Source organism: Pyxicephalus adspersus, chromosome 1 (assembly GCF_032062135.1).
Source record: "Pyxicephalus adspersus chromosome 1, UCB_Pads_2.0, whole genome shotgun sequence".
In the NCBI taxonomy this organism is placed as follows: domain Eukaryota; kingdom Metazoa; phylum Chordata; class Amphibia; order Anura; family Pyxicephalidae; genus Pyxicephalus; species Pyxicephalus adspersus.
The window spans coordinates 167,967,078-167,994,571 of NC_092858.1; the positions used below are offsets into that span (position 1 = coordinate 167,967,078).

The following is a 27,494-nucleotide window of genomic DNA, read 5'->3' on the forward strand; positions in this document are numbered from 1 at the left end:
CAAGCTATTACATAGATCACAGTGAGCCTGTTATAGTTTAGAAATTGCTATTAACTGCCTGTAAAATTCTTTAAATCAATTCCTGTATCTCTGCCCAAATATTGCTCCATAAAACCTAACTTCAGTAAAGACTTTTTCAATCCATTGCCCAGCACCATGTAAAACAGAAAAAGCAAAACAGCTTCTATTGCAATACTAGCATTGTTCTCTCCCAGTCTAATTGATGCACAGCATCATTCCACCAACTTTCTATGAGTCCAGGGAGCATAATGGACCCACACCTTGGGGTGCATTATCATGGCTCCATGCATTCACAGAATAACGATGCTTGCTTTGGGGCTGTTTTTCAAAGATCCCTATTGAAAGTGTCCAGTACAGAAAAATACAGAACTCCATTGGCCTTGCACCTTTTGTGAACTAAACTGAAATCCCAAAAATCAACCTTTTCATTCATGTTCTGTGAACTACAAAGCCCCTCTAAGTAATGCATATGAGAAGCAGTGTTCGCAGGAAATGTTTGCAGAGCAATCAACAATGCTGCCCCTCCATAGATACAGTAGAGCAATTTTGTTACTTGTAGGATCACTACATGATAATAGAGGGGAAAAATCCTTACAAATAGAAAACAACCACAATTACCAAGGACTGATAAGCTGCAAAATTTTAGTTTTCCCTTTTGGGTTTCTATAGTCAGCTCTGTTCAGCTGCTGATAATATAGATCAGTCCCTAGTTTTTAGGTTATATCTTAAGGTTAAATCTAGCTTGATTACCATCAGAACATATTCATTGCTGAGTGTCCCCTTTCAACCATTTGTCCTGTTTACGAAGAACCCTTTTTTCGGGTTCCCTTGAAATAGACCCACAAGCCAAGTTGTGCAGAGACAGATGTAGCAGGTCTAAGTCTCCATATTTAATGTATCATTACAGATTTCTCTTTATCATATCATATATTAAATTACATCCAATTGTACTTTTGTACTTGCAATTCAGCACCACTCAGATGTTTCTTTTGAAAATTCCTTTTTATTACCTTGCTGTATATGAATAACTGTTTTTCCTGGATCCAGCAACCTATGGACAATGACCAATAAAGGAAATGTTATGTACAGTATGAAATGTTCCTGTGAAAAAAATTTCTATTTCTAGATAGAGTGACGGTTAAGAATCTTGACTCAAATGTGCACATCACCTGTGCTGCCATATCTGAGCGCTGATATGGAATGATTTGTAAAGAGCATGGTAGGTAATATTCCATGAATCCAAAGTGCTGTGGAGGATGCCCATGGCTGTAGATCACTTTGCCCAGAAGGCGGCACAGCGAGTGCAGGTCAATCAGCAGTTTATCCTTGTTTGCTCTGCCTCAACACTAATCTTTCCTTTGGAAGGAAAGCATGGAGCGTGTTCTCCTAGACTAGAAACGCTGCAAGGGCATTTTTAATAATTTTACTTCTTCTCCATGCTTCTGTTTCACAATTAATTTTAATGCAAATGCATCACCCAGACAAGTGTCAGAGGTACAATTAGGCCATAATTAATTATGTTTGTTGTGAGAAATGTTATTTGGCTGAATATGATAAATTGCAGGCCCATGGCAAACCCTGCTGGAAAGGCCGTACTGTGCCTACCATTTCATCAGACGGACAAAGTTCCCTCCGGTGCGTAAAACCAATTTGCAAAGATCCATCCCGGACTGTGTTAGTTCGGCCACCTTCAAGGGAAGAAAAGGACATTTGCAGAAGCCAGCAATGGTGGAACAGTTAATTATTTATGCCCTACGTTCCCAGTTTTATCTCTTCGTTTTCCAAATCTGAACATTTTGTTAAAGATCTTGTGAGAAATTCCCCCCACCCACCTCCAATACTGTAGAAAGGAGTCTTAGAAAAAAGAATTTGTGTATCTGGTTTCCACTGCTCTCAAGGACATCCTTGTGCAGAAGATCACCCTCTGGATAACAGAAAGTAAATTTAGCCCAGAGATGAATCGTGTAATAATTTGCTAAAGCCTCTGCTGGTGGAGGGAAAAGAAAACACAGCTCCAGTTTCATTTTTTAATTGCCCTGTCCCAGCCGTAATGTTTGCTTGTTCGCTTTCATTGTGTAATGTGGTGTTAAATTTGAATTATTTATTGTATTATAGCTACTAACTGTAGGCTGTTTGAAAGACCATGATAATGATTTTGCTATCAGAGTAGAAGTATAATCTCATTTCCTAATTGTCTTGATATAATTTTAATTTAGGCATATTATAATGTTTGGCGTGATATTAAGGAGCAGTCCAGTCAACAAGTGAATTTGTCTGAGAACATTGTGCAGGAATGTTGTGTCTGGTATAAATTCAGCCATGGAGAACAGCTCGGTCTCCTGAGAGCCTTTGTCTGCTTCGGACTTCAGATCCTGTCCTCCATGTCATTTGTTTCTGCATCATTGGGTTGTAGGTGGTAGTGACACCTAAAAGAAGAGATTTATGCACCGCTTACCATATGTCTATGCAGTATTAGTGCTGCACAAACATCAGTTAGGTTTATTTTGTTTTCGCTGCCTGACTGCCTTATTTCAACAAAAGTATATCTTTACATTGATAACTATAGATAACTTTAACTATAATTCAATTTCTGATTTACTATGCTTTGATTATAAGCTACTGGTAATGGTAATGTACGCCCATACTAAATACTGCTGATTAGTAAAAAACAGTGAGGGTCCTTTCAGACCCGTGGTAATAATCCATGCAGCAGACTGCTGCTGTTAGGCCAAGGGGAGGCAAACTGCATGGGGGGCAATTACATATTCACATGCTGCAGTGGTGCAATTCCAGAATGGCAAGCACACAGCAAAATGCAGCTTTCTATTTTTGGGAACCCTGTCATGGTCGGCCACAGCTGCATGCAAAAAATGACCCCGTGTCCTATTTATTAAATAGGAGCACATGGGACTGCGGTTGTAGCCATGGCAGAATACTGTGGCTCAATGTGGTTCTGAAATGCCCCTGACTGTTTTAGACAAATTTTACACCTCCTATTTAAGAAATTTTTTTTGTCCCCTTGTGTTTAACCAAACCCTTTTTACAGTGAACCCTATCCCTCTGCTATAACACCAGGCTTCTACCTATGCATTGTGGTAGTGCAGAAGAAGACACACTTTTTTGCCATGAATTACCACAATGCATTTTCATGCATGGTCCTCATTTCTTTGCAGTCTTCTGCTGTTTATTGTGAATGACAACTCAATGCATTTTGCCAGTGCACCTCAACACACAGATGTAGACCACCTGTGTCTTGGGGTGCAGGCCAGGCCAGGTTAGAAGCTCATGAGGGGGGAGATCACTAAATTCTGCACTGACACATCATGTTCTTCCAGCCTTTCTCAAACATATTATGTAGCTTAAATACCTTCTCTGTTCTCTTACAGCTCCTGCTAGAATTCTGACTTTCAGTGGTACTGTGACAACACCATGGATGAGGGACATCGTCCTGCCCTGTAAGGCTGTCGGAGATCCCGCTCCCACAATCAAATGGATGAAGGAAAGGTAACCAGTGACCAAATTTGGACATAAAGGGGGCCATATCAATCTTGCAAAAGTCTGTTATGCAATTGGCATAACGTACTGTTTTTTGTTTTTTTTTAGACCAGTCACTATTTTTAAAGTGAGGTGTTTGGTCTGACTCTCAACTGTTAGTCCGAAAAGAGATCACTATGAAAGTATACCTTTCTTGACAATACAGTAAGACATTTTCATTAAATGAGCTGAACTCCAGACGGATATACAAGACACCAAATATTGCAACTTTAATATTCTATTCTATTTGCTAGATCTATTGGATATTTGCTGCAGATGGACCTAGGATCCCCCATGATGGTCTTCCATATTCTTGATAGATCTTCTCCAGTCTTGGAGAGCTTTAATAAATCAGACCAATTATATTAATTTACCTTCTACATTACAACACCAGGATTTAGTACCATAGATAAAGGAATAGACTATGCTTAAATTGTGAACTTTGTCTCAGTCTGTTATCAATCATTGCATCTCACAGCCTTTGTGTTTCCTCCAGATTCTTGTCGCTTCACATTTTAGTGAAATATGTCACTTTTCCAGTCCGGTTTTATGATAGCTAAATCAACAGGATTATCCTGTCATGACCTTTCAACAAGGATTATGATCAATATAGCTGAAATTAAATGGCCAGTGATAGCTTTTTTCTTGGGGTTCTTTGTCCCTTTTATCCTTCACATAGATTTATGTTTACTGCACATTTATCACTTAATCAATTCCCAAACTGACCCTGTCATGGTAGTGGAGGATTCTAATAGAAAATGGCATGCAAAGGAGGAGCTTTTTGTACTCTCCTCTGGGCATGGTGGATGCCAAAGACACAGACCACTGTAACAAAGGGGAGGTGATAGACACAGGTCACTAGAGAGATTAGTAATGGAGCTCTTCCTTGATCAGGCATCAAGAGGAAAGAGAAGGTCTCCGCATGACTCCCACTTCCATCACGCACCCCCATTGCAAGGGTTGTATTCTTCATTTTAAAAGAACCATGCAAAAACATTTTTGCACCTCCAGAACCATTAGCATACAGCACAGATACAGCCCGACAACATAGAGCAATTTATTCAAACTACATAAAGCTGTTTTCGCCTATTTGATCACCTTCAGTGCAGTGTATGGAAACAATTGCTTCCATGGAGCAACAAGAAAGTAATGTCTGAATGGTTATTATGTAGTGGGTTGAATGAGTTTATATGCACTGGTTTGGTGGAAGGCTTTTTGGATCCTTTAGTCTGTTTCACCAAAAACTAGTTGTTTCACTATTAAACTCTATTTTCAAGTTCTACTGCTGTTCTGTTACTTTAGATGTGCAGGCTGTCTAAAAAGGACTGCACAGTCTCTCAGTACTTCTCTGCATTGCAAATGAGGGGACTTATGACATTGGGCATTGCTGTAACTCAGCTAAGCTCGGCTATGGCACTGTAGGGAGAAAACATTTTCATTGGGAGAATTGTATTTTTATGCATTACTTAGCAAAAAAAAAAGTTGCAAATCATAACCTGTGAAGATACAGGGCAATATAGGAATAAAAGGTTTAAAACTTCAATTGTGCGTGACACCTTTAACCTAAAAAAGCATAAAACACAGGACAAAAAGACATTACAGCTAAATTAAAAACAATATTTGCAATCTTATTTTCTCATTAACAGCTACAAGTATTTTTATATACTTGCTCGCAAAAATGTGTTGCCAGCTCAGCCACCTCATACAAGTTTTTTTATTTTTGGGTTTATTGGTCCTTTAATGCAGCTGCGACCTGAGGACAGATGGTACAGCTCATCTGCTTGAGCGCCGTGCCTCTACTGAAGAATGATTCCCCAAATATGATGGATGGGCTGCATACGGCCGATCTCAAGTCCAAATGCTAAATTAACTGTATCATTTACTGTTTATTTTGTGAGATGACGGAGGGTTATGAATGCTCATGAATCTTTATCACTTTCCAGGATAATTTTTAAACTAATGAATTCCCCACAAGCTCAGTGTAACATTATACTTGTCGCCATCTTTTAACTCCTCTGTGCTGACCAATTTTTTCAAAAAGGCATAGACAGAAATCCAGCATTGCATATCCTTTATGTCAATTTTGCATGGCTCAACTCAGATGTATCTTATAATACCAGGTGCCACAATACCATACACGCATGGTTATTCTGACATTTCCCCAACCCTGGAAGCATGCGGTATAATTATACTGAGTAGTAAACATAGCTGATTCCTATTTAAAGATTAGAATGTTACCAAAAATTGGAAGATTGGCAAATTGTGAAATTTTAGTTAAATGCATTGAAGTGCAAATTGGGCAGGCAAAACGAAAGTCATTTTTAAGGGTGCAATGGGCTTCAAAGTGACCTTGTCAACTAACTGAAACACCTAATACAAACTGTGCTATGAAAAATGATAGTGGATTCTGACTTTTTCTGACACTCTGTTTCAGGGGGGGTAATGATCCACTGTATCCTCCAATAATGTGAAGATTAACAGTAGGGGTGAGTGAACAAAATTTTTAATTTCGATCTCGCAGTGAATTGGGCCTTTCTCGCTTACAAAACATGTAAGCGAGAATGGCCTTGTGATTCGCCACAAGGTCATGTTCTCACTGAACTCAGATAATCTCTTAATGGCGAATGTGAATATAGAGTTCGCCTGCAGTCACAGCTGATTGGAAGCACCCGCGTGCCTCCAATTAGCTGTGTCCGCAGGTTCCCACGCTCCCCGGGCTTTACTTATCAATGATAAGTGACTGTGGGAACTGAACTCAGATGAACTCTCAATGAAGAAACTCAATGGAAATCAATGATAAGTACAGCCCAGGGAGTGTGGGAACCTGCATTTCAATGGAATTCAGGAAATCAGTTTGCCGAAATTTTGCGGACCTTTTGGAAGTTCAGGGAAATTTTCGCGAGAATGTCAGAGGCATTCTCGCTCATCCCTAGTTAACAGGAGGTACCACCAAGAGCTTCAGAATACTGTAGCTGGAAATTATCCTTTTGTGATCGTTTCGAGTGGCAGATGAATGAACGAGCACTGACCACACATCCCTGTTCTGTTCTATGGAGTGGGAAAGGGGGAGGAATGACTGAGCAGCACCCACCTGTGCTTTCCTCCATAGTAGAGTACAAGAGTTGTTCTTAATCAGTTGTTCATCAATCTGGCAAGGCATCAGGGATCCACTGTACACATGACTGCTCTTCTCTGGCTTCAGTCATTTGACAAGTTTAGCTAGCTTAAATCAGACTTCAACTGGCAATTTCTCTTTGTTAAAGAAGGGCAGGGCAAAGGAAAGATTTTTGGTCTTCTTCACAGGTGCAAATGTTATTTTGTTTTTTGGCTTGCCACCACAATAAATGGCACCTGAGGATTATGGATGCCCCTTTACCTTTTTATTATTTTACCTGTTTTTTTTTGCAAAAAATGGTGTCTATTAACAAAACATATCCTAGTACAAAAAAAAAGAGGTGGGGGGAGAACACAAAAAATAAACCACAAAAACCTACATTTTTGTTCAAGCAGATTTCCATCTTTAACAGCTCAATTTCCAAAATTTGCAGGTTCCACTTACCAAAATTTGCCAGTGGTAAAATTAATTCTGTTAAATCACTTGCTTCCTTGCTAATCACAAATAGTATATAATATATAATATACTATACTATTGCATTCACAAATAGCCCCACCAATATGATGTTTATAACTTAAATATCGTTAAACCTCAATGCTGAATTATTTTGATTGTAATTCTTTAATTTATGATTTTTGTTTCCTGTGAGGTAGTAACGGGACACCCACTCCAGTGATTACTGATGGGCGAAGAAGCATCTACAGCAATGGGAGTTTTATCATTCGTACAGTGAAAGCAGAGGATTCTGGTTACTACAGCTGCATTGCCACAAACACCTGGGAGACGGATGAGATTGTCCTCAATCTGCAGGTGCAAGGTAAGAAATGAATTCCATTTTTACATATAATTTATTTTGAAAATTAGCCTAACAACATTCTTATTCTGAAATAGACTACATTGTGAATTAGTGTATTGCTTCTTGTGTTTATTTATTTCACCTTTGATGTTACTACAGAGTGTTACATAGTTGGGCTGAATTCACAGAAAAGCACAGTAGCACCTGGGGTTGAAGGTCTAAATTGTAATTGGAGTCCCAGAATAATGGGACATTAGAACTTGACAAAACAATATAGCTAGAATGTTAAGACATGGAGTCTCAGATCATTATCACATGTATGTATGGAATCCAAGAAAAAGCAAAATGGTCCTAGAGCAAAAGCACAATGCACTTCCCCATGCTGCTCCCAGAGCAGCGATACACTGATGTCTGGGGTTCTGTACCAACAACACATTGGCACTTGGGGTGAAATGACACCCTAGCACGTGGAGTTCTTGGATCAGTGACACATTGATACTTGGGGTCTCACTGATATGACCCTGGCATTTGGGGTCCCAAGGCACCAGCACACTCACACTTAGATTCCAAATCAGTATAACTAACATTGGGGCTTCTAGAAATAGGCACCCTGGCACGGTCAGTAGGATGGATTCAAATGGATGTTTGAGCATCCAGCATTTTTGTTTTTAAGGGATCATTCCACTAGTTGCCATATTACTCTCCTAATGAGGGAGACTGCTCTGGAGTGTAATTAATAGATAAGCACCCTCAGCCTAAAGTATGTTGTTGGCTTCGTTTACCACATCAGCCATTCTGTTTAGGGGACACTTGGCAAATACCAGACCTGCCTACCAAGTAGCCTTTTTTTTTGCTCATGTGGATTCAGACTTCAGGTTGTATAATTATGACATACTGACACTTGTTATATGAAAGCAATATTAAACTGACTCAAGGGATACAAGTAAAATGTCACACTGACATTTGGTTTACAGAAACAATATCACAAGCCATTTGGGATCCCAAGCCAACCAAAGCCTGACACTTGGAGATTCATTTTCCTAATACTTAGAAAAGTATTACTGACAGTTGGGGAGAATGATTGTACAGTGGTGACTGGGTAACAATAAAATTGATCCTTGAGGGTCCAGCAAAACTATATTGTAAATGCTTGACTCGTGTTATGTGAAGGTGAGTTGAGAATAGTCCTTTCCTTCTACTGTCAAAGACATCCAAAACCTCTTTATTGTGATTGTTTTATTTCGTATTGTAAGAAATAACAAATCACAAAAATGGGAAGTTTTATTGACAGGCTTTCATGCTGGCAGAGTGAATATTTAACATGTACTGTCTAAGTTTTTAATCTCTGCAGCTGTAGGATGCAGGATGGCAAGAATCCGCTTGCCTTCTAACTCACACCTCTGTACCAAAATTCTCCTTTAAACACTTAACACCCTTTTTCAGGATTCTGGAATCTTGTAAACAGCAGTAGTATAAGGAAGATGAAATGCTATCTTCTGCAGCGAACAGACTATTTATATGGTAATTGGAGCACGCTGGAGATAGACACAGCTGAAAAAATGGGTGGGGGTTCTGCTCACAGAGGGGGCCACAAAATGTTCCAAAAATGAGTTGATGCAAGATACTGTAAATTGTAGATTAATCAATTCTGGGCTTTTACTCTGTAGTTTTGCACCCTATGCAACCCCCTAAAAAACTCCAAAGTATAGTAGCCAAAGCTTACATATTTACCCACCCAGCAGAATGACCAAGTCCACTCATATCACATTACAAGCACGAGACTTAGGTGCTTAAACAGGTAAGCTATGGCTATCATGCCATATAAAAGAAATGACTGACAGAAAGATTAACTAATCAATCGGCTACTTTTTCTTTCACTGTCCATTAACTACATGAGGGATAAGACCAACAAGTGTTAAGCTGCGTACACACGGCAAATTTTTCTCGCCCGATAATCGGTATCGGCCAATTATCGGGCGAAAATCTGCCGTGTGTACAGTCGGTCGTCGTCCGACGACCGTCCTGGCAGATCCATGGACGATGGACGACGACCGATCCTAATGAAAGGGAAGGGGAGAGCGCGCAGCAGGGTGCCGCTCCGTCGCTCTCCTCCTCCCCTCTCCATAGAGCATGAACGGTGCTGTATGTACAGCAACGTTCATGCATCGTGCAGTCTTTTCTCGTTGGAAAGGATCGTGAAAGATCCTTTCCAACGAGAAAAATTGCAGGTGTGTACGCAGCTTTACTTAACTGCAGCAAAGAAAAATCACCTTTGTCCTGCTAGGCAGAACTCTGTTAATCTCAGAAATGGATAAACAGATACGATTTTTCTTCACCAGTAAAACAACTTCCAGATATGTTTATTATTTGTGTATTTAGCTGTTAGAGTACAAGTGTAAGTCAGAAATGATTAGCTCATAAAATTAAAGGAAAGTATAGCAGATACAAATACTGCAAAGACTAAAATACACCATGTATGTAGATTGGCCTCTTGCAAGCATGAGTAAGTGTGGGATTTGTCCTTTTAACCACATTGAAAAAAAAATAGTATAGAAATGAAATGAAGATGAGAACTTTGATTAAACAGAGGATCTGGAAACAGTGATTTGCATGAAAATGAGATCCCCAGTGTGATTAGTTTTTTTTCTCTTCAATAGAAAATTAAAGTAAAAATCATTCTTTTCTGATTGATGGGTGGGTTTTGGCAGAGAGTGATTAATCTCTTGATATCTGTGAAGTCTATGAAGGTGAAGAGAGCAGTTTAAGTTAATAGCTACATAGCATTGCTCTGTGTAACCATAGAAGGTTGATTGCTCACCCATGCTATTGAATATCTCCTGTGTAGCAACTCAGATAGACGTAATGTGAAACAAATAGATCAATCTCATGAGGTTATAATGTCTACATAAATCCTCCATGTGGACCTAGACTGAAAACGAACTTGTTGGACAGTAGGAAACCTTACAAAACATTACCCTATGAAAACAAAAGCTTTAAAATAATCTCTTCGGCAAGCAGTGCATTAAGATTTAATTATTAATGATTAAGCTTTAATCATGTTCACAGTGTTAAACTACATTACTTCCCCCTCCCCCCCCCACACACACACACACCTTGCTTATGTAACCGGTCAACAACAACACCTCAACAAGTGAACACAAAAAAGCAATGGATGTTGACCAGTGTTGGAGCTTGCATGAAGTGGAGCCCCCACCATCTGGCTGCTAGACCTTAACATTGCACCAAGGAAAGAGGTCACATCATTCTCCATAAGTAGGTCAATTGGGTATTTTACAGTGTCTGTGATGATGGGAAATGGGTTGGAGTAGCATTTTGAACAAAGATAATAACTAAAAAAGTGATGGGACTATGTCAATTCTGCCTATAGGTGGCTATTTATATTGTGATATAATTAGCCACTTAGAGGTTCTACATAGTAAAATATGGTTTGTAGTTCCTCGCCTTGAATAAATCAGATATTGGGTTTGATTTATTAAAGCTCTCTAAGGCTGGAGAGGATACACTTTTATCAGTGAAGCTGATGTGATCAAGCTAACCTGAAATGGATCTGGTCTAGGATTTAAAACAGTTGCTAACAAATAGAAAATTACTTTTAGGAAATCCATTCCAGATTTGCTAGTTCACCCAGCTTCACTGTGGAAAGTGCATCCTTTCCAGCCTTGGAGAGCTTTAATAAATCATGCCCATTAAATCACATGTATATCTAGCTAGCAGCGATGGCTGTTCACATTTCTACATCTAATAACAAACTATAAACATATAGTTTAAAACAACTCACATTAAGACTAATATGCACAACAAGTTAATCACATTCCCTGTATTATGATTATTATTTGTATTAAACAGTATTTATATAGTGCCAACATATTACACAGCACTGTACATTTGTATATTGGTAGCCTTTAACATATTTAAATCAAAAAATCGTATCTAACTTTGTTTTCCAGTGCCACCTGACCAGCCTCGACTGACCGTGTCAAAAAGTACGTCTTCATCCATAACACTGTCCTGGATCCCTGGGGATAATGGCGGGAGCTCCATCCGAGGTATTCTTGCAGTGACAAAGGCAGCGCCCACTTGGTAGCCCATAAGGCCTTTGCAGTATTTTGTCAGCACTCCTTGTAGTCTATAAGCTGTCAACATTACAATACAATTGTTGAATTTTTCAGTAAATGTACAGCAGAAAGAATAATATACATATATAAACATTTTTCAGATGTCAGATTTAAGTAATGTTAACCAATATGATTAGGTAATAGTAATAACTATTTGGGCTCTTTTTATAAAGCACAGAATCTGACATTTTCTCAAACGTTCCCTTGTGGAAATCCATTACTGCCATGGACCTGAAAGATTCCAACGATGAAATGTTTAAGGAAATGTCTGAGTTCCTGTTTTATGAATGTAGCCCTTTTTGTTGCAGTCAAATGAAAGTCGTCTTTTTACTTGGTATACCTTTTCTGTATAAAAAAAACTCTTGAAAAAAAAATGTTCCAACTTCAAGATATCTATACCAGTGGTGCCCAGAGGGCCACTGTTGACATTAGGATAAAACTCGGCCACAATTCATACAAACATTAATGATGTATGTTTAAAACTAGAATAGAAATGTTTCTAGATATCATGACATACATCCACCAAATAAAGGAAATGACAAATCAAGAATTTCTACACTCAATATTTGATGCTTATTTTTTTAATGCAACATTTCATTATTGAAAAATAGAAAAGTTATCATACAGTGCTGGACAGTAATATATTGCTCCCTGCTTACCATTCCTGTGCCGAAGAGCAGAAAGTACACCATACTATGGATCCTGTCAGCTATAGGGGGGTGCTAACCTTGTTTGTACCCCAAAATCTCAATGCGGTGGATACTTTCAGAGAAATGCAATTCATGTGACAGATCGATAAGGGGTCCCTACATCTCCCTGTTCCTGGGAAATTGGGGTTCACAGAAGGTAATTAGCCAGCTATGTGTAACAGGCACCCCAACAGCTGCTTAGTCCATCACACCGCAGCATTTGCTGATTTGACACCAGGCGGCAGTGAACGCAAACTTTAAGTTTTGTGAGTGAGTAAGCATATATGTGGGGCACCACAGCACAGAGTTAGCATTACCCTAATGCTCATTGCCATGGAAGTGGCCCTCAGGGGACCCCAACATGCAAACTAAATTTATAGACCATGGTCCTCAAATAGCCCCTGTTAATGTGAAAATACCCCTAATTCTTATTAGGATTTTTTATGCTTGTGACCCCGTATCTGCCAAATTGTTATGCTTAAGGGACTGAAGTTTGGTTTGGTAACAGCTCACATTTCTATGATAATTGCTGTGGGACACAGCTCTCATGCTGCTGGGATTATCTCAAAGTACAAGATGGGTGGGCATCATTCACAGCTGATTCCTGAGGTCTATAGAACACGCCCACATTCAGGGAGCTCACACTAAGCATGCAGCTTAAACTCCCTCTCCTGGTAGCACAATCTAATAGAGAAACATAGGTGATACATTTGCCACATCCCCTACAAGACAAAGAGCAGAAAGAGAATGAGGAGAGGGTCAGATCTGGCAGCTATGTTTGCTGGATGTGGCTCATGGGCGATAGGTTGGGCACCCTTGCTCTATACATTCTATATCTAAAGTTAGAGGACTGCTTAGGAGCAGACACTCCGCTGTTATGGTATACCTTGCCTGTGCACATTTCACTTTGGGGTCTCAGTTCTCAACTTTGTACTAGGCCTGTCCATACATAGTTCTAAGCCCAGTCCACCTGCTAACCGTCAACCCCTTTATTTTTCCATCTGCCTTGTTCGCTAGCCGTGCTCTCTCTTGGACGGTAGTGAAATGGAAATGTGGGACTTAGTGCTGTAGTTGGGGAAGGTTTTTCTTCTGTTTGAGACATTGAGGCCTCTGTGGCAAAACGCATTTACAGGATAAAAGTAATAGCAGGCATCTTGTTCTTTCTCCTATACTGCAATTATAATGTTTTAGAATGGTGCCAAAAAGTTGTGCAGTCCTCTAGCTATGTTGGATTAAAACTACAGTCCTCAAACTCGATTGGATTTCCCACAGTCATAGTGAACACCTAAAAGAGAATGAAAGAAGGAAACTATTCTACAAACAAGCTGAATTAGGATTGACTTCTCATTTTTCAAAACTTGTTGGTGAGGACTCAACACTGTTGGTGAGTCCTAACGACTGAATTCTAGCACTATGGCGACTCCCACATTTAGTTATATCATCTTTATTGTAAAATAAATAGACCACTTTAACTATATGTGGGAGAATAGCTGTGGAGAGGTGTGCGGATTTGAGAATTTAGGTGCTTCCATTCATTACTGGGGTTTCGGGGACCTTTCAAAAGCTGACACATGACTCAGCACATGAATGAAAAAAATTATCTGCTGGCAAATTTCTGAAAATGAAATGCTCAATATTACAGAATGCTGGCATTAGAAAGCAATCCATCTTTTTGTATGTGACTATGTATTTTGGGTACATTTCGACCTATGTCTAGTAATTTAATTCCTCTGATAAGAACTTAATTAAAATCTGCAATGTTTAATGTGCCATTGGCTCATGCTGGAATATTAAACCATGGAATTTTTCTTGGTATTTGACATCTGAAGACCATCACGTCTGCTCTAAAAGAATCTGTCTGCTGTTTAATGTGCGCTTTGAAAGTTTCAGATAACAGTAATCAGTCACCCAAGCCTGGCAGGGGTAAATTAAGAATTTAAAGTGAATAACCACCAATAAATGTCTCTCTTATATTGGCCTATGTTTGGATCGATGTTTACTAGATGCAATATAGATTTTCAAACATAATGTTTTATGCAAAATGCACGCATGGCATCTAACCAGATTTCGGTAGTGAAGTTGGTATAGGAAAGTAAATGAATCATCTCCTGTTTCTGTGTGTAGATTTTAGTATACAAAGTAGCTGAGTTCTTTAAACAGTCATAATTATACAATTCTTTACCTGCCAACATGACAGCTTGGCACAGGTATATTTAAATCAAGATATGTCTCCAAGCTAGATATTGTACTTCATACAATTATTAGGGATTCTCCAAAATAATGGAAACTCTCCAATCTCAAAACAATCAGTAGAGCCAAGAATAGTAACAACTGGCATCAAAAGCAAATCTGAACTTCTTTAGCAATAGTGTAGACTGGCTGTGCCCTTTCCTTGGCCAAGCGCCACATTTACAGGTTAATATTTTTTGAATGTAACATCATCTGCCTAAATCTCAGGACCTGCTGATGGTTTTGACATTAGGACTTTACTAAAGGTCACCCCTGTGACCCATTCTGATTTTGATGTCCAAATGTATGACAGGTTTTATGGAAAGAAAACCTTTATTCAAGGAAGTGTAAACTGACCCTGCCGACCTTTCCTTTTAAAAGCGCTAGTTGCTTATCTATCTATGAATTCAGCATCTTCTCAGACTGACCTAGGTATACATCAATGGTAAGAGAGAACTCCAGATCTAAATACCTTCTCAATTCAGTGGTTCAAAAATTCATCTGAAGCTGGTAGCCCAACATTTCTTAAGTTGACACTGAAGGGGTTTTGGGGGGTAAATGTACGTGGGTGCCAGCCTGACCCAACATTCTTGCAGTCAATGGTAATTCCTGCAGAAACCTGCTCAGCTCCCCATACAGGTCAATTGGTAATTCTCTCTGTACTCAACTATAGCCTGCTTCTAAAGCCAGCACTTTTCTTTTAGTGAGGTTGATATTTAGATCCACCTGCTGAGACCAAAGACTTTAGGGTTGATTTACTAAACTAGTTTAGAATGTTCACCTCGCAAAGGAATATTTCACTTAGCTTTATGAATACAGGTAATATTACCCAATCACATGCAAGGAAATCTAAAACATATGATTTTTGCTTGAACTTGATTGGATAGTTGAAGTCAGCAGCTCTTCACCTCTTTTACTAAGCATAGTTCACTTTGGTATGTGAAAGCCAACACAAGAGTCTTTTGGCTTCTGCAGGTGAACCAGATCCATTTGCCATCAACAACTGCCAGGTCAAGTAAATAGAGAGCCATTACCATGACCTGGTGGGGTGGAGTACTAATGTGTCTGGCAAATGAAAACCTAGAAACAGGATTAGAGTTTGCAGTACCAATCGTATTCTCATACAGGCAACCCACCTGCAAATCTCCTGCAAATCTCTTGCAGTTGTCTCAGACCCGGCACGTTTCGCTGTTTGGCTTCTTCAGGGGATTTTAGAGACTTATGCTAGAAGATCACTGAATAGTAACTCATGTTCTATAAGCAAGAGAAGCAGTGGAAGAAAAGGATGCTTTTTCAAATATAAAGCTTGTATAGGGAGGTGCAAGGCATTGGGTAATCTACTCTAAAAATGAGAAATATATTTCTATCTGGTGCTATACTGGGTAGCTTCCAATAGATATATCACATGAAAGTTACTCTTTGACTGTGAATATGTTTACTATCCAGAGACAAGAGACGTGGCTTCAGATGTCAAGTAGATGATTGCATAGAAAGGCTTAAAATTGTAACCCAATACCAATACTATACTAATATACTGAACTACTACTATAACATACATTTTGAATTACATCAAATCAAACCATTTTTACAATTTCCCAAAATCTACTTTTTCTTTGATGCCTGTAAATGATGTGTTTGGTTTATTGGATTAGGCCTCTGATCTTTTCTAAAGAACCTTTCAGTATGACTGAGCCAGAAAATTTGTACAGTCAGGGAATGTTAAAAGTTCAGAGGCTCCAAACATGATGGGCAGGCAATTACTATTTTCAGAAATTGCCAAAGATAACCTACCTACTTCTTTAAAACAGACGTCCCAATTGTAATCCTGAAGCCTTAATGTTCCCGCACAGAATATTAGAGAACAGAGGTGTAATAATGTGCACATTGTATACACATAGGTGCAGTGATCAGAAGTATTAGGTTGTAATACTGTTCAGTTTAGAATATATACCTCTTAAAGAAAAGGTCATGAAAAAGTAATGCCGGTATAAATTCTTTTACTGAGGGTGTCCCCAAAGTGCACTGCCTCCCCCCTTGTTCCCAGGCTGCTCTGGATTCATAGTTTGGGGAACCCTTGGCTATTTCTGTTGACAGCGCTCAATGAATAACTCATGATGGCTGCTTTGTTCCCCATCCCCGGATCAGATTATTTATTTTTAGAGAGCAGAGATGTCTTGTCAAGATTTTATTTCCTTATTCTCATAAGAGAAGAAGGGAGATACTTCCCCCACCTCTACCAAACAACATCAAAGCTTTTCTGCTGACAAGCTATGATCTGAATAACATTAGTCAGTTTACACCTTGCATCTCCGTGTTCAAGTGTCTACATTCGTCTGCATTACCAGTTACAAATTATTCGGGGAAGAAAAAAGTATGTTTGTGACTCACATAAATTAGGTTGTTATTTTGATTGTAGGTTTTCATATCAAGGTGTCAGCGACTTTCAGCCCATTTGTGTCAACTTGAAATGTAGACTATGGCTGTGATCTATCAGGGCTTGTGCTAAAAGGGGGCCTTCTATATATGTAGTCGGAGAACCCTTTGGAGAAAGAGAACTGGTACTGCTGGACTGCAACATGAGAGAGTGATAAGGAATGATTTATGTTTGTTGTTTTGTTTACTGCTAGGAAAACCACTACAGCTAGATGTAAGTAGCATTGTGAGTGCTTCTGGATGGGATATAGCTTCCTTATATGATCCAGTGGTTGGTGATAAGGTGGCATTGTGGTCAGAGAAAGAATAGGGGTGGAAGCAGAGAACCTCTTCTTTACAGGCTCCAATTTTCAGAGGATAAGCCATCAGCAACTTTAGTGAATCATTGATTGGGGAAACGCTCATCAATTTAAAGCTTATTTGATGAAATTAGTAAGCTTACTTGATGAAATTAGTAAAAAAATGCTTCTCTGCAATACACTTACATTTATTGATATTTTATCCCTTTAAAAATGCTGCAAGTATAGAACAATACCCAGCACAATTGCAGAAATCCAGTAAGGTTGCTCAGTGTTGGTTAGCAAAGCCTTAAATAGGAACTAAACTCAAAATCCCCCATAACACAAAAAAATCCACTTACCTTCAATCCCCCAGGGCAGTCCGACCTATCCGGAGGTGTCTTCCATCAGGTCCCGCGTCGTCCAGGCTTTGGTCTTCTGATTAGCACTCCATCCCTCCATGGGCCCCTCCATCTTCGCCTCTTCTTCCTGGTTCTTCTTCCTGCGTCACCCGTCACCTACGTCACTGCGAGATTGGGTGACGTAGGTTGGAAAAGCCTCCTTCTGCGCATGCCTGAGATGCTCGGGTATGCACAAAAGGAGCACCCAAGAGCCTCCCGGGTTGCGTGATGTAGGTATCCCTGGATGCTTTGCGCTCCCATTCATTCTCGATCGCCTAGAATTAGGGGGCAGTGCTGCACCCTTTTTTTTTTAAAAAAACAAAAAGGTGTTGCATTTAAAAAACAAACAACAGAATTTCTACTTTTCATTAAAGGGTTGTTTACCCTTTTATGTAAAATTCTTTATGTGAAAATTCTTAGTTTAGGTACGCGTTAAGTAGCATTGTCAGCCCTGTATTCTGAGTTCTGCCCTGCTGAACTATAGTACTCGCCCTATATCTACACATTTTTAAACCTTTCTATATACATAAATTGAATTGTTTACCACCAAATCAATATGTTTGACCCCTAAGAGTTTGTTTGCACATGAGTTTGTTTGTACAGAGAAACATTATTTGGAAGATGTATTTCTGGGGTTGTTCCTATATCACTGAGAGGAATGCAGCTGGCCCCTATAATCATTCTAAATGTCTAGTGTTTGGTTGTGCCAGCTCAGAGATAAGTCTTGATTAGCATTCAGGTTTGGGTACCTGTAGGACAATCTCTGCTGCTTGCCGTGCTATTGGTCTGACTCGGCAAAGGTGGCATGTCTGACTACTGCAGGCTAGTGGTCCGTAGGGCAGGCTTACATTTAAAACCTGAACATTCTGATAAAGAGGGGTAATTTTTATTAAAAGACTTCCAAAAGTTATAATGAAACATGCCAAATTATCATAGATTCAATTTCAAGCTGATTAAAAAATGCATAAACAGCGGTTACTTGTGAAAACTATAATACCTAGATACCAGGAAATTGGCAACTGGATAGTGCACTTGAATAGTGTGGCACAAATCTAAATCACATATCTTTATATTTCGATTTTCATGCAAAAGTCATTCCTGGCCCAGCCTTCTTCCATCACCTTAACATGAAACATATTTAAGAAACTTTAGGTTCCAGGAGGGGCAGGGATCAAGCTGAGGTTTGCATATAAATACTGCTGCTGATGTCTCCTGACCTCCTGAACTGCTTGACATGCTGTCTCAGTCAGCTCTGTATATATTTTTTTAACCATTTTTTAATTTAAATTACATAGTTTAACAAGGTAGTTTCATGTTCTCTCTTCAATTGATGTGACAATTGACCTATATCTTGATCCTTTGTGAATGACTGCAAGTATTTATTGTGCCATCTAATGTTGAATTAATTGATTTGTATTGCAAAGCCTCATTAACAAATATTAATTTTCAAAATTAACCTCAAATATTAATTGAAAATGACCAGTTGAACAGAACTTTAATTGATTTCCTTAATGATTCAGTAATTTCATGCTAATTGATCAAAATTATTGCATAGTGCTTAGCAAATATAACTGAAATTTGGACTGAAAGCACAAAAATATTTTCTTCCTTCCAAGCTATGTTTTACAGACTGCAAATTTTTTTATTGTAATTGATTGATCGGTTTTAAAGTGGACCAGTGATTAAAATTGCTATACTGGAAAGTGCACATCTATTGTTTTGCCATGGAGTGGCTCTCTGCATTCCTCTTAAAGAGACTCCTGAACAGGAATTCAGCCGTACATAAGAAAATCTCATTCCCCACAATTAGAATTTTGATTGTGCGGATTGTGAACGCAGCCCCACCCCCATCCATAAATATGACTGCAAATGTTATTAAAAGCTATTTTCTGCCAGCTTGTATTTTAGGATTATTGTTCCATGAAGGTTCTAAGATGTGGAAATAATAGTCCTATAAATACCCAGGTCACCTACACAGCAGCAGATGTGCAAACTTATTACACATTCAGGAACAATTCTCCCGCTGTGAATGAGAATAATGCAGCAAAAGCCCAGCCAACAGAACACAAACTGCAGCTTAAACCTCAATACCATATAAACGTTGAAAGTTTAAATTACACATTGGGTGTTGTGCTCAGGAGTTTCATAGCTTCAACGTACACCCCAGTTACATAGGATGACTTTGCATATAAAGGGAACCTATCTGTAAGAAAACAGGAATTAATTTGCTAACAATGCTCTGTAAAAGGAAGGTAAATGTATATTTTAGGGGATAAAGCCCACCTGACATCAGCCTTTCAGGGATAGCATTGTTTTGTTAAGTCACCCAACTCTCCTTGGGGGTTGCCTAATAAACCAATTATCACCTTGCAACGGATCATTCTCTTAGCTTAATTCAGCCTTTCTCAACCTTTTTAACACATGGGAAACCCTTGAAATAATTTTCAGGTCTTTGGGGATCCCCAGCTATAATTACTTTATCTGCAGCTCACAGTTGATTAGTATGGTGCTCAGTGGGAAGAATGGTATTTTACATTGCTGACCATTGGGAAGAATATGACCCATACAGATAGCCAAAAAAATAATTGGTGCCAATAGTAACTGAAATGAGAGGTCCAAGTTTCTCATTCTCATGGATCTAACAACCATGGAACCCTAGTTGAGAAAAACCTGCTTAGTGAAAGTGGGGAATGTTTGCTTGCAAAGAATAACCAAGTACGTGCAAGAGATTTAATTTTTTTCCTTAAGCATGACTAGGTGGCTCAAGTCAACAGAGCTTGACCAAAGGAGTGGAGAGCACTCTCAGTTGGTTTTGTGGTGCAGGCAGGCAGAATCCAGTCCAAAGATCCACAATTTTGAAAAAAAAGTCTGGAATTTATAGCTCCCTCTTTTCTACTCAGTCTGTGCTTGCTTTTTAAGTATTTGCTCACTTTAGTTTTTATGTACCTGGAATGTATTCAGCTTCTTTAAACTAAATGCTCAATTGGGTGCAGGGTAATATTGAGTCCAATGGTGTTGTTTTTTTACACTCTGAGAACACAAATAGCTGTGGGGTAACTGCTTGAATCTGAAAATATATAAAAAAAATAATTTCAGTTATCTGCATTTGGCAGGCCTTAACACACTGTAGTACTTGGTAGGTTTTGTAACATGACAATAAAAGAAAAACGACTAGCACTGTATGGCTGTCACAATTCTGGCACAACCAAATCAGTAACCAAGAAAATGGAAACAAATAATATTAGAATAAACCAAAAAAAATGACCCTTCCAAAATCCATAATCTGTAGAAGACCTTCAGTACAATTGTATATATGGTATCACTATGTTTGCACTCACCATTCTTTTCTCCTTTTGCAGGTTACATACTTCAATACTCAGAGGATAACAGCGAGCAGTGGGGCAGTATTCCCATCAGTCCTAGTGAACGTTCGTACCGATTGGAAAACCTGAAATGTGGCACCTGGTACAAATTTACCCTCACGGCCCAAAACGGAGTTGGACCCGGGCGCATCAGTGAGATCATAGAGGCTAAAACCCTTGGGAAAGGTACTGGAGTCTTGTCCTGCCCATCCAAAGCAGGAAGTAATTATTAACTATCCAGTTATTTGCTTTTATTTTATATGTTTATTTTAAATAAAAACTAAACCTTGTGTTTTGTCAACCATTCACATTTCTTGGTGAATGGCATTTTGCTTTTATAAGAACTGTAATTAAGGTTACCTTACACAAATCAATTGAAATTTAAAAGTTTGGTGTTGGTAAGGAGATCAGATGTTTCTCAGAAGGAACCCAAAAAGGTCTTTAAAACATCTCTAGCTGATCTCAAATGAAAGCATCCTGAATTTGCCCATGTACACAAGTACTTCTATTGCCGATAATAACCTTGTTACCTTGGAACTGGTGCAGGGAGTCATGCCATCGGTCAGCTAGGTATTTACTGCACTGGAAGCCAGTTCACAGCTTACTGTGCATGTTCCTTTGCCATATGTGTCATGTGTAGCTGCCTTACCAGTTGGTCGTTGGGTGTGAAATTCCTTGATAACGAGCTAAGTCCATTGTTTTTAAATGGTAATGGTTGACACAGTGTAATTATTGGGCCTTCTATTCCAATGTTGAAAACTAACCTTGTAGATGAACAGCCACAGATTCCAGGTACATGACCATTGCCCCCCCAGAAGCACCTCCTACCAGGGGCCAGGAGCAAATTAATAAGAAAGTATGTGCAAGCAGCTTGTGGTTTGGTGTATTGTGTTGGTGGTTGTATAAGTTTATTCACTCTGACATGCTGACAGGCCTACTTTCCGTTTACAAATTGTGCCTAAAGGGGCTTGGTGTTTAGTCCCAGTATCTTTTTCCATACTTGCAGCATTGAAGACATTGCAGGCTGTTCTTTGATCCGTATGTGATCCGGCTATTCTTCACAACTGTATCTCATTATCAATATAAATCACATTTTTGTGCTCATAAATATTTATGCACATTGAATATAAGCCTGCATAGATCTCCCCAGGTCAGGCAATGTTTGCTTACCTCCATTGTCAATAAATCCACTTTGCTGTCTTGGCAAGTTTTGTGGGGAATAGAGATTTGTACAGTAGATGGATCAGTGACACGAGGTTGTATTCTTAACCCTTTTTGCTCTGGCTGAAGATTTGTTCTTTAAGGAAATGTATTTTGGTTTTGGATCTATTTTAATTTAATTTATTTTTAGTTTGGACCACAGTACATAAAAAGTCGTTGCTTTAAAAATGAAAATTGATTGTAAGGTGCCTCAAGGACGTTATTCACGGGGAGCCACGGATTTTCCTTAGTTCAGACTGTTTCTCTTTAATTAAAAGGCTTAGTTCAGACGGGAGTTTAAAACCGAACTGTTAACTGTTTCCATGCTCTCACTTTCAAATACTAGATGCTGGGGAATGTCCAGTACCAGTTTTGACAGCCATTTACAAGTGGTTGCCTCATGGTGTTGGCTGTTGTTGCATTTTGTTTTTTAGTTTGATTTGAGCAGGTCTCAATACACTGTGGGATCTTTGCTTTTCTTCTGTTGTACTCCAAACCACTGGGAAACGAGTTTTAGGAAACACTTGTAAAACTATTTACAAATGGTCCCATTTAAGTCTCTGGAAGTGTTTTATTGACGAACCACAGCATGAAGTTTCTATACAACCATTTTGTACCACCAATGCAGCCCGATGCCTGTACTAAAAAGAATTTAACCACTCAAATTTGTTTGATAACCAAGGAGTTAGGGTGGTTGAGGACTGGTTGACAGTGGTACACTACAATAGCTCTGTTGTGTACAATCGACCCCTGAACTTAGCCAAAGTCTTAATGGAGCCATAGAGTACAGCGGGCGAGAGGGAAAGGGTGATTGGTGACTCCTTTCAACTATTTGTGTAGTGTACACTTCAGATGTTGATTCACTTCAGACGTGACTTTATAGGTAGGTAAAAGTACTAACCAAAAATGTGCTGTAAAGGAAGATTTGTTATTTCTTCTTGGTCCAGGACCTGTTCATTGAATCTTAATTTTGATGGGCAATGTCCTCCTAAAGAATATTGACGGCTAACACACAGGACACACTAGTGATGTAGGGATCAGGAGGAGGAATACACTGAAGGATATCTACACGAAGTCCTTTGGATTTGAGATTCTTAGAGGTGACATATCTGAATAGTAAAAAGAAGACTGAATGGACAGCTGCCAAGTCAGTACTTCATGTACAGGACATTTTTGGTTAATGTCTCCTGATATGGTTGTTTTACACAAAGCAGTTATGGTTATTTTAGCAATAATTAGAAGGCCGGAGATTTACCAGGGGGGATTAAATATTTACAAAATTTGATTTTAAACCTAAAATTTAAACAAAAATAATATGATCTTTAACCTCATCACCCTGACCAAAACTATGAGTAATATTTTTCCAATATGGGTACCTAAACCTTAGTAAATTTGATAATGCGTTAACTTATTAAACACCCATGGCCAGAACAGAAAGAAACTGTTGTCACTGCTACTCTGCTACCTACCTACTGGCCGCTCCCTATTTGGCATCAATGAATCAAATGTAACAGCAGCTAAAAACAGCCAATGATTGCCGACAAGTTTTTTTTTTTACTTTTTGCTGTCATAGTGCGTTAATACTGCTGCACTAGCATTTCTCTGATAACCATTAACAGTTGGTGAAAGTTTCGCTTTAGGCCTATATCTATGGGAACAAAACTTGCAATGGCAAGACCCAGCATAATGACAGCAGAAGTCTCTGCACTGCTCCATTCAACAATCAACTATAGCGTAATGAAGTGTGACAGAAATTTCTTTATGAACATTAGCTGCTTCTATAAATATTAGACACCTGCCTGTTAACACCACATGGGCCATTAACCAAGAATATTAAGCCAGTAAAAGGGAGATAATCACTTTTATTAAAGAGAAAATGGACTTTTTATAAACTTTTGTCTGCAGTGATGTAGCTGTAAATCTATAGTTGGGTCACATCAGAATTTTGAATTTGAAGCAACTGTTGTACCTGCTCCCTCTTCTGAGACCACCTGTACAATAAGGGTATGTTAAGACCACAGCTTTTTCAGGCTTATGTAAGCATTTTTATGAAAAAAAGTTTAAATGAAATAAATGGGTGTGTTTTTTGTGCAGGCCTTAGGCTTTTAGAAGCGTTTGTTTAGAAGCTTCATGTAACTTCCAGGGTCATTTTGACATCCAAATGCATGGGCCAATTCTTGGGATATGAGGGTATGAATCATAAAAGTCATGGCACTTGAATTGGAGTTGCTATCTCAATAGTTTGGGCAGCAAGATGTCATGTGAAACAAATATCTAGGGGTGGAAGGCTTTCCTGGGTGATTTAGCTCCTGTTTATGTGTCACCAGCCAGTAAATTGCTGAATTGTGTTACATTACATTTAAGGCTGCCCATAAGCAGTTGTGTTTATTGGGTGTTTTTGATGTTCTGGAGAACAAATGTCTCAGGCATCTTGGTGGAAATCTTTTATAGTGGAAGACTGGCCCTTTCCTTTGCCATGATGTAGGGATCAAAGTACAATGCCTATATGGTGAGTGTGAAAAGATAGTTTCGTGGGAATTCTTAAATGGCCATCTATCCCCATTGACCAGCTGGATCTATTGAAATTCCTTCATCCTTTCTGGCTAAAATACAATAGCCAGTGGTTCAGCACTTGGTTACACTAGTGCCACCAGCAAGAGGGTAAAAACCAGACTTGTCATTAACAAAACCTGTGCTTCAGCCCCACATAATTTGTAAGTATATTTAAACAATATGATCATGTACTTGAAGATGGTTTTAAAGTGATTTATATTAAAAATTTTAATGTGTGTGTGTTTATATGTGACACATTAGTATCAGCAAAGTTGCTTGTGTTATATCATGTGGATGTTGGGAGAGAAGATCTCCTTGATTCTGTTTGTGGAGGTACAAATCAAACGTTTTGTTGTCAGGGGGGGTTTGGAATTTGAGGGGGGGAAGATGATGAGTTCGGTTTTATCCAGGTTGAGTTTCAGAAATCTATCAGCCATCCATGATGATATGGCCGACAGGCAGCATGAAACCTTGTCCAGGACTGAGGCAAGTCAGGGGTGGGCAGATAGATTTGAGTGTCATTAGCATACAGATGGCACTGTAAGACAGTAAGCCAGGAGGAGGATATGAGACTACCGAGAGAGGAGCTGTAGGAGAGAGAAGAAAACCGGTCCAAGGACTGATTCTTGTGGAACACCAACAGGGAGGAGAGTTGGAGAGGAGGAATTACCATTGAAAGAAACTTGAATGGAGCGGTCAGATAGGTAGGAAGTAAACCAAGAGGGAGCAGTGTCATTGATACCAATGAAGCGCAAGATTTGGATTAGAAGGGGGTGATCAACAGTGTCAAACACAGAGGAAAGATCAAGGAAAAGGAGGAGGGAAAAGTTGCCTTAAGACTTAGCTCTGTGGAGGTCATTGGCCACTTTAGTAAGGGCTTTTTCGGTGGAATGGGCAGCTTGGAAGCCAGACTAGAGAGGGTCAAGGAGAGAGTTGCTGCTCAGGTAATCAGTGAGTCTTTTGAAGACAAGGCACTCAAGAAGTTTGGAGACATATGGGAGAAGGGAGATGGGATGGTAGCTAGAAGGTAAGGAGGGGTCTAGTGAGGGTTTCTTCAGGATAGGGAGAATTATGGCATGTTTGAAAGTGGAGGGGTAGATACCAGTAGAGAGGGAAAGGTTGAATAGTTGGGTTAGGGCGGGGGCCAGGGTGGAGGAGTGAGCACGGAGTAGATCAGAGGGAATTGGGTCAAGCTGACAGGTAGTAGATGGAGTTGATGAGAGAAGAGACTTCATCCACAGTAAAAGGGCGGAGGGAGGCCAGTGATGATTTACAGGTGGAAGGAGTGGATATGGTTGGAGTGACCCGGTGGGCATCATGTCTGATTTTGTCAATTTTCAAGTATCTAAAGTAGGTGGCTATGTCGTGGGCAGGGAAGGTTGTTGTGGGGGGAGCAGGTGTGGGGTTTAGGAGGGAGTCAAATGTTAAGAATAGGCTGCTTGAGAGGAAATGACAGAGGAGAAATAATTTTGCTTGGTGACAGTGAGTTCAGTGTTAAACTGTTGCAGTCTGGCTTTGTAGTCCATGAAGTAATCCGTGAGGCCAGATTTCTCTTACTGGCGCTCAGCTGCACCAACTGTCTTTTGTAAGTGCTTGGTGTGGTTGTTGTGCCAGGGTCGGGGGTTGGCAGGGTGGGGGTAGCTGAAGGTGGCAGGGGCAACTTTATCCAGAGCCAAGGAAAGAGAGTGGTTGAACTGGGTGGCAGCTTCATCTGGGGATGTGATTTTGAAGAGAGCGGGGGTTAGGGATGTAAGGTTGTTTGAGAATAGGTTGTGGTCAAGGTAATGGATATCTCTCTGCCCTTGCCAAGTCTGGGATGTGGGGAGGGGGGCAAGAGTTATTAAGGTTGAAGGTGATTAGGTTGTGGTAGGAAAAGGGGAAATGCTGAGTTGTCCAGGAGGGTGAGGTTGCAGAGTTTAGAAAACACCAAGCCTAAAGTGTGTACGGCGATATGTGTGGGGCCATTGATGCTCTGTGTGAGTCCAAAGGAGGAGGTAATGGAGAGCAGTTTGGCTGAACAAAGATGGTTGAGGTCATCCAGGTCTTGGGAAAAAAATATGTGGGAGCCAAGAGGCAAAGCCAAAAATTGTAAGACGGGGGGGGGGGGGTCGGTAGACAACAGCATCAATAAGCAGTAGGGGGTGGAAATGACAAACAGAGTGGACTTCAAAAGAAGTGAAAACGAGAGAGGACGGGGTAGGGAGGACTCTGTATGTACATTTAGGGGTGAGAATGAGACCCACACAACCCCCTAGTCTGTTGCCAGGTCTAGGGATATGTGTGAAGTGCAGGCCTTCATAGGAGAGAGCAGCAGCAGAGGAAGAGTCTCTGGAGGAAATCCAAGTTTCAGTGACAGCCAGGAAGTTTAGAGATTTAGAAAGGAGAAGGTTGTTGTTAGTTTATTGCCAACGAATCTGGCATTCCATAGACTGCCAGAGAAAGGGGGTAAGAACTTATAGGTAGTGGGGACAGTTAGGTTAGGAGGAGGGTGGATGTTGGTGAGAGGGTAGGGAGGAGAGAAGCTGTGAGGAGGACCAGGGTTGGGTGAGATGTTGACAACAAGTAGTAAAAAAGAGAAAAGGTACAGAAGTACAGACAGAGAAAGCAGGAGAGTGATGGACCAAACAGAAAAGGGGTTAACAGACTGTGTGTGTCGGGGGGGGGGGGGGGAAGGAAAGAGCTTTGAGAAAGCAATGAAAGTGCAGGGTGAGCAATACATAGTAACAGATAATTGCGAGTCCATGTAA

At 39.8% G+C, this 27,494-nt stretch overlaps 1 protein-coding gene across 2 annotated transcripts in view; it reads left to right on the forward strand.

Annotated features, from left to right (window-relative positions):
* The window catches only part of DSCAM (DS cell adhesion molecule), a 159,782-nt gene that overhangs the window by 64,291 nt on the left and 67,997 nt on the right, over positions 1-27,494 (forward strand). For both annotated transcript variants that reach the window (XM_072398307.1, XM_072398308.1), the window contains 4 exons: positions 3,408-3,525; positions 7,324-7,487; positions 11,435-11,533; positions 20,992-21,216. In XM_072398307.1, the coding sequence (XP_072254408.1) occupies positions 3,408-3,525; positions 7,324-7,487; positions 11,435-11,533; positions 20,992-21,216 (606 nt within the window). The remainder of the gene's footprint in view (positions 1-3,407; positions 3,526-7,323; positions 7,488-11,434; positions 11,534-20,991; positions 21,217-27,494) is intronic.